Source organism: Argopecten irradians, chromosome 14 (genome assembly GCF_041381155.1).
Source record: "Argopecten irradians isolate NY chromosome 14, Ai_NY, whole genome shotgun sequence".
Classification (NCBI taxonomy): domain Eukaryota; kingdom Metazoa; phylum Mollusca; class Bivalvia; order Pectinida; family Pectinidae; genus Argopecten; species Argopecten irradians.
The window spans coordinates 19,549,116-19,563,735 of NC_091147.1; the positions used below are offsets into that span (position 1 = coordinate 19,549,116).

General features: G+C 36.5%; 1 protein-coding gene across 1 annotated transcript; it reads left to right on the top strand.

Moving 5' to 3' along the window:
• Positions 1-11,226: 11,226 nt before the first annotated feature.
• On the top strand, positions 11,227-14,620 carry LOC138307616 (uncharacterized). Its single transcript, XM_069248421.1, has 5 exons — positions 11,227-12,243; positions 12,686-12,917; positions 13,129-13,597; positions 13,807-13,954; positions 14,325-14,620. Exons 3-5 carry the CDS (start codon positions 13,342-13,344, stop codon positions 14,368-14,370), a joined length of 450 nt encoding a protein of 149 aa, XP_069104522.1. The 5' UTR covers positions 11,227-12,243; positions 12,686-12,917; positions 13,129-13,341; the 3' UTR covers positions 14,371-14,620.

A 14,620-nucleotide genomic window follows, 5' to 3' on the forward strand; every position in this document is an offset into this window, starting at 1 on the left:
GTCGAAGTAGCGGAAGTGCATTTTAAGGTTGTTCATAATTCCATATTCACGAGCGACAAATTATTAAGATACGGAATTTCGGATACGGATGTATGTCCTGTCTGTAAACAGGCAACGGAAACGTTATGGCACTTGTTTTTAGATTGTCCAAAATTAAATAATTTTGTGTGTTTTTTAATGATTTTGTCAAAAAGTTTTTTTCTGGCACTAGTGATGAAAACAGAAATGGTATAGACTAGCATCGTTATGTACAATCATGTAGTTAACTTTACCTTAAGTGTTGCTCGATTTTGTGATTTTAAAAGAAGGAATATTGTTATGTGCAATGATTTTGTTTGTTTGATTAATTAACATCCTATCAACAGCCAGGGTCATGCAAGGACGGTCTCCCACGCATGCGGCGTGTTGCGTGTATGTGTGCGAGGTGCGTGTTTTGGAAGACTGTGGTATATTCGTGTTGTTTTCTTGTATAGTGGAACTGTTGCCCTTTTTATAGTGCTATATCACTGAAGCATGCTGCCGAAGACACCAAGCGACACACCCCACCCGGTCACATTATACTGACAACGAGCGAACCAGTCGTCCCACTCCCGTTATGCTGAGCGCTAAGCAGGAGTAGAAATTACCACTTTTATAGACTTTGGTGCGTCTCGGCCAGGGGACAGAACGAAAAACCTTCCTCACAGGGGCGAACGCTCAACTCCAGGCCAAAAGTGAGGCGATGCCAAGGGAGGCATTAGGAAAGATAAAGTCAGTTAGGAAGAAGAGAAAAGATAAGATCCTAAATTTAGTCGCCTTTTACTATCATGCAATAGGGGCACCAGGTGCAGGAAGGAAATGTGGATATTATTTTTTTTTTCAAATTCATTTTTAAACGTTTTGTTCGATATATTTTTTTTATAAGTACGCATAAAAGAGCTTTATTCATAAAGTATTTCATCTCTTCAAATGATATTATCGTACTGGACGAATGTGATATTCAAATTATTTTTTAAAAATATTTACGAAGTTGTGAGTCCTAAGATTATGTATTGCCTGTATTTTCAGTATTAGTGCAGATGCTTCTTTGATTACTTTTATTTGTTTGTTTTGTGAGTAAAATCGGGGCACCCAACCCCCGGGGCCCTATTAACGGGAAAATAAAGTTATTTTTATCCTTAAAAAAAACTACGTTTATTCGATAGAAATTGTTATAAACAACAGGTTCGATTCCTGACGACAAAAGGGATTCATATTATTTTTTCTCTTTTCCTTTTTCATATTTTATTTCTTCGCATTTTTCATGTATACGAATCAAGACGAGTTTTTAATGTTATCTATTACCAAACGTTACAAACAATTTGAGAACTACGGTATTTTCAATGTAAAGGTTTTAATTTCACAAGTACAAATAAGGTCTGAAAAATTTTTTGACAGTACTGCCAATATCATTATATTTACACCTATAGTGAAGTAAATTGAATACATATGGTCAGACCATGACACCTAACTTTAGTCTATCATTTCAATTCACATTTTCACCGTGTTATTAGTAATTGCTAAGCGATTTTCGCAGGTAGGCATAACATATTACTGTACATAATTTCTTGGCACCACCTCATTTTTGGCCTTGAGTTGAGCGTTCGCCCCTGTGAGGAAGGCTCTAGGTTCTGTCCCCTGGCCGAGACACATCAAAGTCTAAAAGTGGTAGTTTCTGCTCCTGCTTGGCGCTCAGCATACAGGGAGTGGGACGACTCGTTCGCCCGTTGTCACTTTAATGTGACCGGGTGGGGTGTGTTGCTTGGTGTCTTCGGCGGCATGCTTCAGTGATATAGCACTATAAAAAGGGCAACAGTTCCACTATACACGAAGACAAAACATGTATATACCGCAATCTCCCAAAAACACACCCCGCACAACATACATGCAACACACCGCATACATGGGAGGCCGTCCTTACATGACCATAGCTGTTAATAGGACGTAAATTAATCAAACAAACAAACAAATTTTGTTTATGATTTCCACAATTTAGTTATGATTTATTTATTCCTTTTTTTTCTTACAGAAAATTACATTTGTATGCAGTGTTTGTGGACGCACATTGGCGTCCAAATCATCTCTAAAACAGCGTGAAGGTCGACATAGCAAAGCTTGGAAATATGCTTGCGAAAAATGCGACGTTGTGTGCTTCAGCAAAGGTAACTTTGACAGCCACATGAAAATAAAAAACCAAGAGAGAAATTTCGTATGCACTAAGTGCTAGTCAACCATCCCGACAGCTAAAGATCTGCGCAGACACCAAAGATGGGAGTATAAGGACTTTAAACACAAATGCGATGTTTACTCAGCAGTGTTTGAGGACCTATCCCAACTCACGAATCATAAAGGAATACACAACGGGGAAGCAAGACATTCTTGCACAGAATGCAGAAAGTGTTTTAGATTTAGATCAAATTTACATCGACACAAAAGAACACATGCAGATAGAGTTCAGTGAAGCGTGTGACAAAGGCTTATCTTAAAGATTTCTGAGCCAATACATCAAATTACATTCCGAGTTGACTTTTGCGCAGCAGAATACCGGCAATATTGACTTATTTCTAATACAGAAAGCGCTATATTTTTTTCTGTGGTATCGTCATTGTTTTGCTCTATGCTTTACTGCATCTCATATTATGTATTGACCTGTTGTTCTAAGCTCTGCAGGTAGGGTGTTAGAATTGTACCTGCTGCCCCTATTGCATGATCGCTAAAGGCGACTAAATTTCTTCCTAACTTACTTTGTTTCCTAATGCCTCCATAAGCACAGCCTCACTTTTGGCCTTGAGTTGAGCGTTCGCCCCTGTGAGGAAGTGTCTGGGTTTTGTCCTTTGGCCGAGACACACCAAAGTCTATAATAGTGGTAGTTTCTGCTCCTGCTTAGCGCTCAGCAAACAGGGAATGGGACGACTGGTATGCCGTTGTCAGTATAATGTGTGTTACTGTTCTTATCCGAAAAAAAAAATTGTTTCAAAGCCCGATGAAGATTTATATATTATTTACTTATGTTGGCGCATTATAAAACAAAATGTACTGACTGAAATTATAAAAAATATTTAACTTCAAAGATTTTTTTTTTATTAAATTGTTATTTTTATACCTTATTGTTTCTATCTTTACACTGACCTCAAACCTTCAATTCAGTCAGCCATCAAACACCATTGGCAACAAAGGTGGTCTACCGAAACAAACAATATACTGTTTTAACTTCAACCTACACTTAATCCTAAACTGTCCAGTCGGAGAGACCGCAGAGAGGAAGTTGTTCTGTATCGGCTCCGAACTGGACACACATATTTTACACATCCCTATCTATTGAGAGGGGATGATCCTGCTACATGCCATGCATGCGATTCACGATGTCTCCAACATGTACACTTTGTTCCATGTCGTGAGACATAATCGTACTTTCAATTATCTCAAAGAGATCGGCATTTTAAACAAAATATGAACGTTTTCTTATCGTAAAACTCGTCATTTCATCGTCTAATCAACATTATGCATCAGTTTTCTCATGTGATTTAGCCATTAGTAATTTTATAAAGGAGGGATATCACTTTGGGCCGTTTTACGGCCACTCGGTGATAAGCAAAATATTTTGCATGAAGATACATTAGGGTCAGCTGCATAATGTATGCGCTTCAGAATATCCGCGCTCAAGGTAAGGATGAAAAATCACATTTTCATTATTTAAGTCCTAATAAAATTAAAAATTAGAATATAGATAACATTTTGGGCAGTTTTTGCCTGTGGATATTGGGTTTGTGAAGTTCAGTTCAGAAAAATGATGAACAATTCAAAAATTAGGTCACAGTGACTTAGTTAAGAATTTATATATATAATTATTCTATTTAGCATTAAAAACTTAAACATTTATGCTGAAAACTAGGATTTTTCAAAGATTTGATAGCATGAAATTTATGTTTAGTACTGCATTAGGATATTGACATGACCTGCCAATCTGATTGAAATACAGATCCATTATAACCACTCCGTTCAATAGAGGATCTGAAAAAATCCGATTAAGGGTCATGTTCGGATGACCTTTATACCACGTGTAATTCAGATCAAATGCATTTTCTGCACGTTGCTCTGTCAATTGACAAGCCATTTCGCCCCAACATATCTATACGATTAGCTTTATTGTGCTTTTGGGCGAGATGACTACGTACACGGAAATAATTCTGACATATTTTCAAACTATTTCGTCCCCTGAAATTCACTGTCAAAATTTTGCCAGCAGCAATTTGATTGGCCATTTACAAAGGTCACCTGGACATGACCACTAATGTGATTTTCTCAGATCCTCTTATCTAACATATTGATTATAAGGATCTGTATTTTAATCAGATTGATGACCTGCTTAAATGATTGCATCCTAGGGTCACATTGGCTAGGTCACGTACATCAATTAGGTCATTTTCAACGAATGGTATCACCTCTCCACTAAGCACATGCAGTTTACCCATGTAAAAAGCAGATTTAAAATTATTTTGACTTGTTTTATGAGCTCAATTTCAAGCAACGTCTCCACTGAGGTGGGATGTTAGAATTATGCCTGCTACCCCCACTGCAGGATTGTGAAAGGCGACTTAACTTGGAATCTTAATTTTGTGGTTATGGAGATGGAAACATTTTTTCAACCATTGCAAAGCTTTTTGAGTAATGTTTAGGACTTGATTTATATTTTATCATGATCTGCTTTAGATTATTACATCTTAGGGTCACATTTCCTGGGTACGTATATAAATACGTCACACCAAATGAATGTTATTGTCTGTCAACTAAGTATTTTCCACGTTTCCATGTCGAATTTGGTGACAGAAATATGTACATAAAAACAACACAACAATCTACGAGTCAACGCTAAAACTTAAAAGATAATCCAAAGCTGACACTTGGTATTTTTTCACTATCAAAAACAGAAGCAGACGATTTAGTATTTACTTGACACCATTACCAACATTGAAAAGTTTGAGCTTCTAATTTTATTTCAAGTTAAAATATAAAAAAAATCATTTATTGCATCCCCAAACAAGTGGCCCATGGGCCTTAGAGGTCACCTGAGTTCAGACACAGAATGAAACAAAGACATGCATATAAACACTATAAATATATATTGGCCCATCAGGCCCTTGAAGTCAGTCAGTGATTTTATAAATTTTTAATCTATGAAGATTATTTGGTTCCATCAAATCTGTGAATTCAGGAGAAATTTATTTGAAATGTTATCCATTTTGACCCCTTTTGGCCCCATCCCTCTCGCCCCTGGGGGTCGGCCAGGACCAATATGGATATGATGTTAAATGCTATCTCGGGCTAATAATTCTAACCCAGATTGACTAATTTCCTATGAAAACTAAGCAAATAATGTTCCTAGATGTGTTTTCCTATAGTAAATTTGACCCCCTTCCTAGGGGAAAATCTGAGATCCCAGGGCCATGAAATTCACAAATTTTTGTAAAGGGCCTTAGGACCTTCCAATCTATCAAGAGTATCTGGTTCCATCAAATCTGTGAATTCAAAAAGAAGATTTTTGAAATTACCATTTTGACCTCTTTTGGCTCCGCCCCTCTGGCCCCTGGGGATCAGCCATGACCAGTATGGATATGTTGTTAAAATGCTATTTCAGGCTAATAATTCTAACCCAGTTTGACTAATTTCCTATGAAAAATAGGCAAATAATGTTCATAAATGTGTTTTTCCTACATAAACTATAGTAAACTTGACCACCTCTCCAGGGGGAACCTGAGACCCAAGGGTCATATAATTCACAATTTTCATAAAACACCTTAAGACCTGTCCATCTATGAAGAGTATTTGATTCTACCATTTCCAGTATTTAAGAAGAAGATTTTTAAAGTTTTAGCCTATTTGGCCCCGCCCCTCTGCCCCGAGGGGGTTGACCAGGACCAATATAGATATGATATTAAAATGTTATCTCATGCTTATAATTCTAAACAAGTTTGACTCATTTCGTATTAAAATTGAGCAAAAAATGCTCATAAATGTGTTGTCACTATATAAACTATAGTAAACTTAACCCCCTCCCCAGGGGGAAACGTGAGACCCCAGGGTCATATAATTCACAATTTTGGTAAAGGACCTCAGGACCTTTCCATCTATGAAGAGCATGTGATTCTACCATTTCCAGAATTTCAGAAGAAGATTTTTGAAGATATAGCCTATTTGACCCCTTTTGACCCCGCCCCTAAGGCCCCTGGGGGTCAGTCATGGAAAATTGGTTAATAGGATTCAATGGCAATCTCATACTGATAATTCTGACAATATTTGACTCATTTCCTATTACAAATGATCAAATAATACTCAAAAATGTGTTTTCCCTATATAAACTATAGTAAACTTAACCCCCTCCCCAGGGGGAAACCTGAGACCCCAGGGTCATATAATTCACAATTTTTGTAAAGGACCTTATGACCTTTCTATCTATGAAGAGTATTTAATTCCATCACATCTGTGAGTGGAGAAGAAGATTTTTGAAATTTTAGTCAATTTTACCCCTTTTGGTCCCTCCCATAGCTCCCTGGGGGTTGGGGACCATATAATTCACAATTTTGATTGGCCTTATGCCTTAGAAGGTTTGTGCAAAATTTCATTGAAATTGCTTCAGCAGTTTTGGAGAAGAAGTCGAAAATGTAAATTGTTTACGGACATACGACGGACGACGACGGACAATAGGCGATTAGAATAGGTCACTTGAGACTTCGTCTCAGGTGACCTAAAAAATCCGTGGCACTATATCTTATAAGGAATGAAGTACTGATTACGCATGCACCATAGGCAAATTAAATTATTTTATGAGTCAATTAGACATATACATTATGTATATATACATGATTAAACCAAATTTTGTTTAAAAGATGAATGTCATTTATGCTCTGTCGGCGGTGAAGCATCTTTATGGTTAAGCCCGATGCCGAGACACGTTTTATCAACTAATTTATGTTCAAGTATACCTAAGAAGCGATATATAGGCATAAAAAGATGGTAATACATGTAGTTTAAACATGGTATAAAATCTCGATCATGAATTATTGATAGCAAATCATAACTTCAAGCAATTTTGTAATTACAGTCTAATTATATGTAAAGAATACAAAAATAATAAGACACTTTTTATCAACTAGGTTATGTTCAAGTACACTTAAGAACTCGTACATGTATTTAGGCATACAAAATTTCAATAGTCTAAACGGTATAAAACCTCGATCATGAATTACTGATAGCAAATCATAAATACAAACAATTATGTAATAACAGTCTAGTTACATGTAAGGAATACAAACAATCACACATGGTGAATTTCTAAAAAATACAAAATGTTAGAAGAAAAATGACCCATATCAAAATTCAAAAGCCAGTCCAAAAATGGTCACATAAAAGGTGAGTATGTAAGTTTCTATTCATCTGGAAAATCCTGTTGATATTACTTATTAGACCCCTATTTATTATTGCTTCAACATTGTTTACAGTCAAGGAATGATCTTTACGTCAACATTGTACTTTGTCATGAGTTATATCCGAGGTTTGGTTGTTAGGTAGTTTTTTGGCGGTCGCCTAGATCTGAGTCGAATTCATTCAGTGTGACCTGCATTGATGTTCCTGAAACATTGCAATGATAAAATTATAGTAATGGAAACCATATCAAGTACATTTTGTGTATATATAAATCCACAGAAGCCAATGATAAGTGACCTAAAACCATGTGAGAATCTATTATTAATATACCTTTGAATGGATCCCCTTCTATCCCAAGAAACATGATTTTAGGAACTTACCTTTCTTCTCCTGTAACGGCCCGGCCCTGCAAGTAGGGCGTTAGAATTGTACCCGCTGCCCCTATTGCATGATCGTAAAAGGCGACTAAATTTAGGATCTTATCTTTTCTATTCTTCCTAACTGACTTGATCCTTCCTAATGCTTCCCTTGGCACCGCCTCACTTTTGGCCTTGAGTTGAGCGTTCGCCCCTGTGAGGAAGGCTCTGGGTTCTGTCCCCTGGCCGAGACACACCAAAGGGCAAAAGTTCAACTATACAAGAAGACACAACATGAATATACCGCAGTCTCCCGAAACACGCACCTCGCACAACATACACACAACACACCGCATACATGGGATGCCGTCCTTACATGACCATAGCTGTTAATAGGACGTTAATTAATCAAACAAACAAACAAACAAAAGTCTGTAAAAGTGGTAGTTTCTGCTCCTGCTTAGCGCTCAGCAAAAAGGGAGTAGGACGACTGGTTCGCCCGTTGTCAGTATAATGTGACCGGGTGGGGTGTGTTGCTTGGTGTCTTCGGCGGCATGCTTCAGTGATATAGCACTATAAAAAGGGCAAAAGTTCCACTATACAAGAAGACACAACATGAATATACCGCAGTCTCCCAAAACACGCACCTCGCACAACATACACGCAACACATCGCATACATGGGAGGCCGTCCTTACATGACCATAGCTGTTAATAGGATGTTAATTAATCAAACAAACAAACAAACTGTTACGGCCCACCCTGTTGGGAAATGAAGTTTGGGATTCAGATGCACCATTTATAACCTTTTAATTCCCATTTACTCATATATATGAGACCCCTTAACATATTGTTACAATCCTTACCTTCCTCCGAGGATGTTTCTGGCCCAACTTAAAATCCATTCAGAACTTTTTCGTTTTTTCATAGTTTAGTTACTTCCCAGGCTGAAAGAGATCCTTAGTGTTGTCATTTTTTGGTAAGCAAAACTCAAATAACGTCACAACTAATACCTAAAAGTAAGAGCAGATAACTATGTAATAGGTCAGTGGCCATTTCAGAAGAATGATGATGAACATGTCATGAAATAATCTCACAATTTTATGTCATAAGTAACAATATGATCTTTAACTTAAAGATGCTCCACCGCTGACAAATGGTATTCTTTTACTATTAAAAACAGGAGCAGACGATTTAGTATTTTTCTTTAGTTACAAAAGTTACTTACGTTACACCATTACCACCATTGAAAAGTTTGAGCATATTATTTTACTTCAAGTTAAAAATATGAAAAATCATTTATTGCATCCCCAAAAAAATCCGTGGCACTATATCCTATATGGAATGAACTACTGAATGCACCAAAGGCAAAATGAATAATTTTATATTGTTTTTTGTGTAAATTATACTATTATATACACGATTACACACCAATTATTGTTCAAATGATTAATATCATTTATGCTCGGTCGGCGGTGGAGCATCTTTAAAATACAACAAAAATGAACTTTGACATAAACCGGATCCGTGCTGATCTTCAGTGAATATACTATAGGAAAAAATTTGAAACAGATTATTTAAAATATATTTAATCTCATTCGACCAAATTCAGTGGAACTGGAATAGTTTTGAATTTAAAATGTCAGGATCATTCGTTTTATATATAAATTTATTACATGTACATGTAATATAATATATCAATTTAATCAATGATATCAGCTATATAGTTAATATAAAAATAACAACAAAGAGAAATGAACCTAAACAGCTCAATGAGGAAGTCCAGGAGATCTGGGTTCCCAATTTGAAGTGGTAATATTTGCACTTTATGCATTAAAAATTTGATTCAATCTACACATTGAAAAACTTTGCATCTGTTGTCAGGATCATTATCATTCAATTTGTTTAGTGTTACATCAATGGAAACAACATAATTTGTATCAGTAAAATACAACAAAAACAAAAGTGGACCTAAAAATGGATCCCTGCTGAACTCCAAGAACAAAGTTGATTGTTTTCATAATTATGGTATGATTTAAACTACATAATGAAACCAAGTACAGGTAAATCAGCCAGTATTTAAATAATTATAAGCAATTCAATTTTGGACAATGAAAGACTGTGGCGGTATTCTTTGATGCTGGTCGAAAACAATAAAACCGGTCAACAAATCTGAAGGTCACCAGAAATGTCCTTGCAAAATTTCATTGCGATCCGACTTGAAGAATTCGAAGATAACACAATACGTTCCCAACTCCGTTGGATGAACTTAATTATGAAAGGCGATCAAAAGATAAAGAACTTCATATAGGATCTTGAGGGCATGGAAGGCAGGGCAAAAACTGTGTTTGATAAGAGGATTATGAGAAAATCCAATAGGGTCATGACTAGGTGACCTTTGAAAATGATCATGACCAATCAAATTGCTGCTTGCAAAATTTCGACAGTGAATTTTAGGGGACGAAATAGATTGAAAACGATGTCAGAATTATGTTCATCTCGCCCAAAGAGCACAACAAAAATAATTGTATATGTATACTGGGGCGAAATGACGTTTTCAGTTGATGTAGCAAGGTGCATAACTTCATTTGATCTGAAGCAAACATGATATATAGGTCATCGGAACGTGACCACCTATGTTAGATTCTCTATTGAACGGAGTGGTTATAAGGATCTGTGTTTTAATCAGATCGGGTAAAACAGGAATTAGCATGGACAGGACGTTACTTGATCACTGCTTAGTTAACAAATGTGACAATTACTATTCAAAGAGGACCCACAACTAGTTCAATAATAATGTTCACTTAGACCATCTGAAACCATATCCAGAGAGTTAGGTAGAAGACTCAGTGCATGAGTCTGGAAGAGGTTGTTCATAGACCAGGGTGTGGAAGACTCCGCACTTGAGTCTCAAGAGGTATTGGGGGGAAAGGCACCCTACAGATAGTAGTAGTGACCAAGACAAACCCAGAAACGATACTCCAGTCTCAGAAGTAGGGAATAGAGCTAGAGTGGGAAGAACAGTCGAGCCACAGCAGATTCAACACCCCCACCCTCCCATAACAAGGTCTAATCCAGCCTCGTTTTTTTACCGTTTATCGGTAAATTTCCCCTAGAGAAATAATTCCCCTCGCTCATGAAAATTCCCCTACAAGCTTCAAAACATTCCCCAAATAAAGCATTTCCCCCCTTCTACCACGTTTTATATTTTTGTGCAAATAAATGACGAGAAAACGATTGGAATCGGACAGAATTAATATGTCCAAGAACGAACGTTTTGTGGTATAAACATGGTCGCGTTCGATTAACTTTTTTCATTCCTCAGCTTATACAAAGTACTGTTTGTAAGCAGTAGGCTCATTCGAACGCACCCCGATCAAACGCATATGTGACCATACTTCAAGCGTGTAACTGACACCGAGTCAGCGTAGCAACATGTCGCACAAGGAAGTGTTTTAAGTGAAAAACTCAAAAAAGCGACGCAAAAGATTGAGTTATTTAGCACAGTTTCAAAACAAGAGTTGCATGCTTGCAATTTGGATCACGATCAACAACAGTTACAATCGCCCAGCGATCATGAGCCTGAGGCAAGACCCAGTATATCTTTTAGTAGCTCTGCCGACAGTCTCGGTGAGCAATCTCATCGTGTTCAGGATAGGAGAACTTTTCACACTGAACTTTATGAAAGCAAATATCAGTGGCTGTATTACAGCTATCCTCACAGGGGTTATATGTGTAAAGTATGTGAGCATTTTGGCCGGAATAACATATTTACAGAGGGTGCAGCATTAGGGGACCATCCATCTCGGACCTTAGAATTCTATGAAAATAGTAAAATGCATAAAGAAGCTGTTAAAAAACCCAGACTATATCAAAGAGTAAGCGTGTCGATGTCATGCAAATGATTGTAGACTTTAGTGAATCTACAGTTGCCTCTAAGGTAAAGACAAACAGAGAAGTTTTGAAAAAACTTATCAAATGTGCAAAACTTCATGATTCGTAGACGTTGGGCTCTTTCTGACAATTTTGAAAAGCTGGTAAAGTTTGTGGCTGATTAAGGTGTTGAAGATCTAAATCATCATATTACTCATGCCCCCAATAATGCCACATATCTTTCACCATATTCAGTGATTGACATTATAGATGTGATTAGCAACTTCCTTGAGAAAGATCTTTTTAGATTCGTTGAAAGATCAAGAATGTTTCACATTATTAGCTGATGAAAGTACTGATGAGAGCGGGAGGGAGCAGTTTTCTCTGTTTGCCAGATGGTGTCATCACGGGATTGTCGAAGATCATTTTTTAAGGCCTGGTACATGTCGAAAAGACGGATAGTTCAACACTTACAGAAGCTATACAACAGTTTTTCCTCGCAAAGGATGTCCTTCTAAGCAAAGTTAGATTTCTGGCCTTTGATGGCTCTACCGCCGTGAGTGGAGAAAAATCAGGTATTTTAGTATTATTATAACTGTCATATTATGCAGTAAACTGGTCAAAATGATGTTTGTGAATGATACAATCGATAATTCCAAATCAAATAATCATATCTAATTCTGATGGTGTCCTATCATGAATGAAAACTATATGAATTATGAGTTACAATTGAATCAAAGTTTATACATACCGAACTAAGTTAAAATTAAAATGAATTGAAATGTATTATGAATTACTAACTTACATTTCTCGCACAAATTGACTACGGGCCAATAAATGAAATAAGGCATCATAAATATAATCTCAAGGTCCTTGGCATGGACCAACAAAAGGTCAGTTATCTAATATATTTGAATGCAGTAATGTTAACTAGGATATTGTGATTTACTCATTAAAAAAATTCCTTAACCTTATGTGTTCTGCTATTAAGTAAACTTAACTTTGATTACTTTTTAGGTGTTCAACGCAGACTTCGGAATATTTACATGAATTGTAGGTGTCATAAGTTGGCACTATGTTTGGTTCATCTGATGAAATCCGGAAAGTACAATCTGCAGGAAGTGGATGCGGCACTGCTTAGGCTGTGGGAAATGTTCTAGTACAGCCCCCGGAAATTTGCTGTTCTAAGCAATCTACAACAGCTGTATGGGCAGACTCCTCTTCATCTTATCAAGGCAGTAACAACAAGGTATTTTTTTTTAAATCAAACCCGTGACTAAGTGACAGAGTGACAATGATTTTCACAATTAATCCACATTTACAATACTAAGGCCTTGATAATCAAATTTCGTAAATTAAGCCTTTAGTTTTAGCAGGTAATATGCATAAGTTTATTTATTTTTAACAATAAACTTAATCTTTCTATTATTTTAATCAAGTATTCACAATAAAATTTCTAGGTGGCTTTCCCATGGTGCAGCTTGTGATCGTGTTGTTGCGAGATATGAAACTATCATCGACTGTCTGGACACACTATATGAAGAAAGAAAGGAGCCAGAGACATATGGACTTCGTTCAGTTCTCTTAAGGAGAGATGTCACAGGAATGATATTCTTGCTAAGTGATGTATTATGAACTTAGCTTGTTCCTTCAGAAAGCCAATCTAAATTTCAATGATGTTCCACATAAGGTTTCCAAGACACTTTCTCACTTGGACAACATTGTTGAGATGTATGGAGAGAGAGCTTCAGCAGGATGCAAACCCACTGGACTCCCCTGAAACATTCCTGAGAACTATTGGGTTCCCCTTCATACATGCCTTGCGCAATGAAATTGAAGACCAGTTTGTGTGCTCACCAGTTCTGAAATCCTTTGCTGCTTTGGATCCAAGAAATTTGCCAGAAAACATCTGTGATATCACAGACTATGGTAAGGTAATTCAATTCAAAACTTATGATACCCTGTCCATCTTTTATACTGATGGACACTGAGCCAATCTGTACAAACAAATACTACCTAAGTCGTTAATGCCGAGTTCCAAGCCAAGCCATATTTGTGTATTTAATCTAAATGACAAACACAACCTAGTATTTGGTTTTGCAGTGATAATAATACACGTGTTGTTGTATTACTTTTAGGAAGATATGGAAAGACTTTCAGAGTTTATGACAGACAGCAGAGTGATACATTCCAAGGCCGCACTACTGTCTCACCTGGTGACCTTGACTCTGCAGAAGCAGTCCAGCTTGAGTACCAAGCTTTCAAATCCCACATGTTTGTAGAGAGGTATTATTTAAGTCCAATATTTAAATTTACAATTGGCATTTTACCTAAAACGAGTATTCACTTTTAGTTTTCTAGTTCAGTTTTACCTGTTTTGTTTTTAAATGAACCATTCTTTTAATGCAGTCAAACCTGTCTATGAATTTATGAAAGACACCTATTTAAGAGACAGAAAAAGCTGTCCTTTATGCAAGTTATGAACAGGTTTTCTTTATATAGAGATCATTTATATAGTAAAATGTATTCAGGGACTGGTGAGTTTGTCCTTTAAAGACAGGTTTGACTGTATATTTACTTATTTATTTTGTTTGTTTGTTTCTTAACATTATTCAATTGCATGATGTGTTACTTGTTTTTGTTTATTCTTCTTCAGTTCATCAAAAACTGCACAAGTCAGTGCTACCTGGCTGAAACATTGAGATTAATAACCAAAAAAATGTTTCAAAATAGTTTGACTAAACAGTAAGTTGCTTTCTGTTGTCATGGAGTTAGTAACCAAGTTAACCACACAAGGTGAGATTGAATAAAGATTTGATAAATGGTAGTGATATTTAAATTTCTTTTCTGTTGATTACAGTAATTGAATTCATTTCCTGATTCTTATTCACCAAAGAAATGGTTTTATACAGTTTCAAAATTAAAAGTTGTGAGGCCTTTTCACTAGACCTT

Excerpts from the sequence above, each read along its gene's own strand:
- LOC138307616 (XM_069248421.1), top strand. The coding sequence starts at position 13,342 with ATGATGTTCCACATAAGGTTTCCAAGACACTTTCTCACTTGGACAACA. Across the intron at positions 13,598-13,806 it reads CTGTGATATCACAGACTATG|GAAGATATGGAAAGACTTTC; the intron begins GTAAGGTAATTC and ends TATTACTTTTAG. Across the intron at positions 13,955-14,324 it reads TCCCACATGTTTGTAGAGAG|TTCATCAAAAACTGCACAAG; the intron begins GTATTATTTAAG and ends ATTCTTCTTCAG.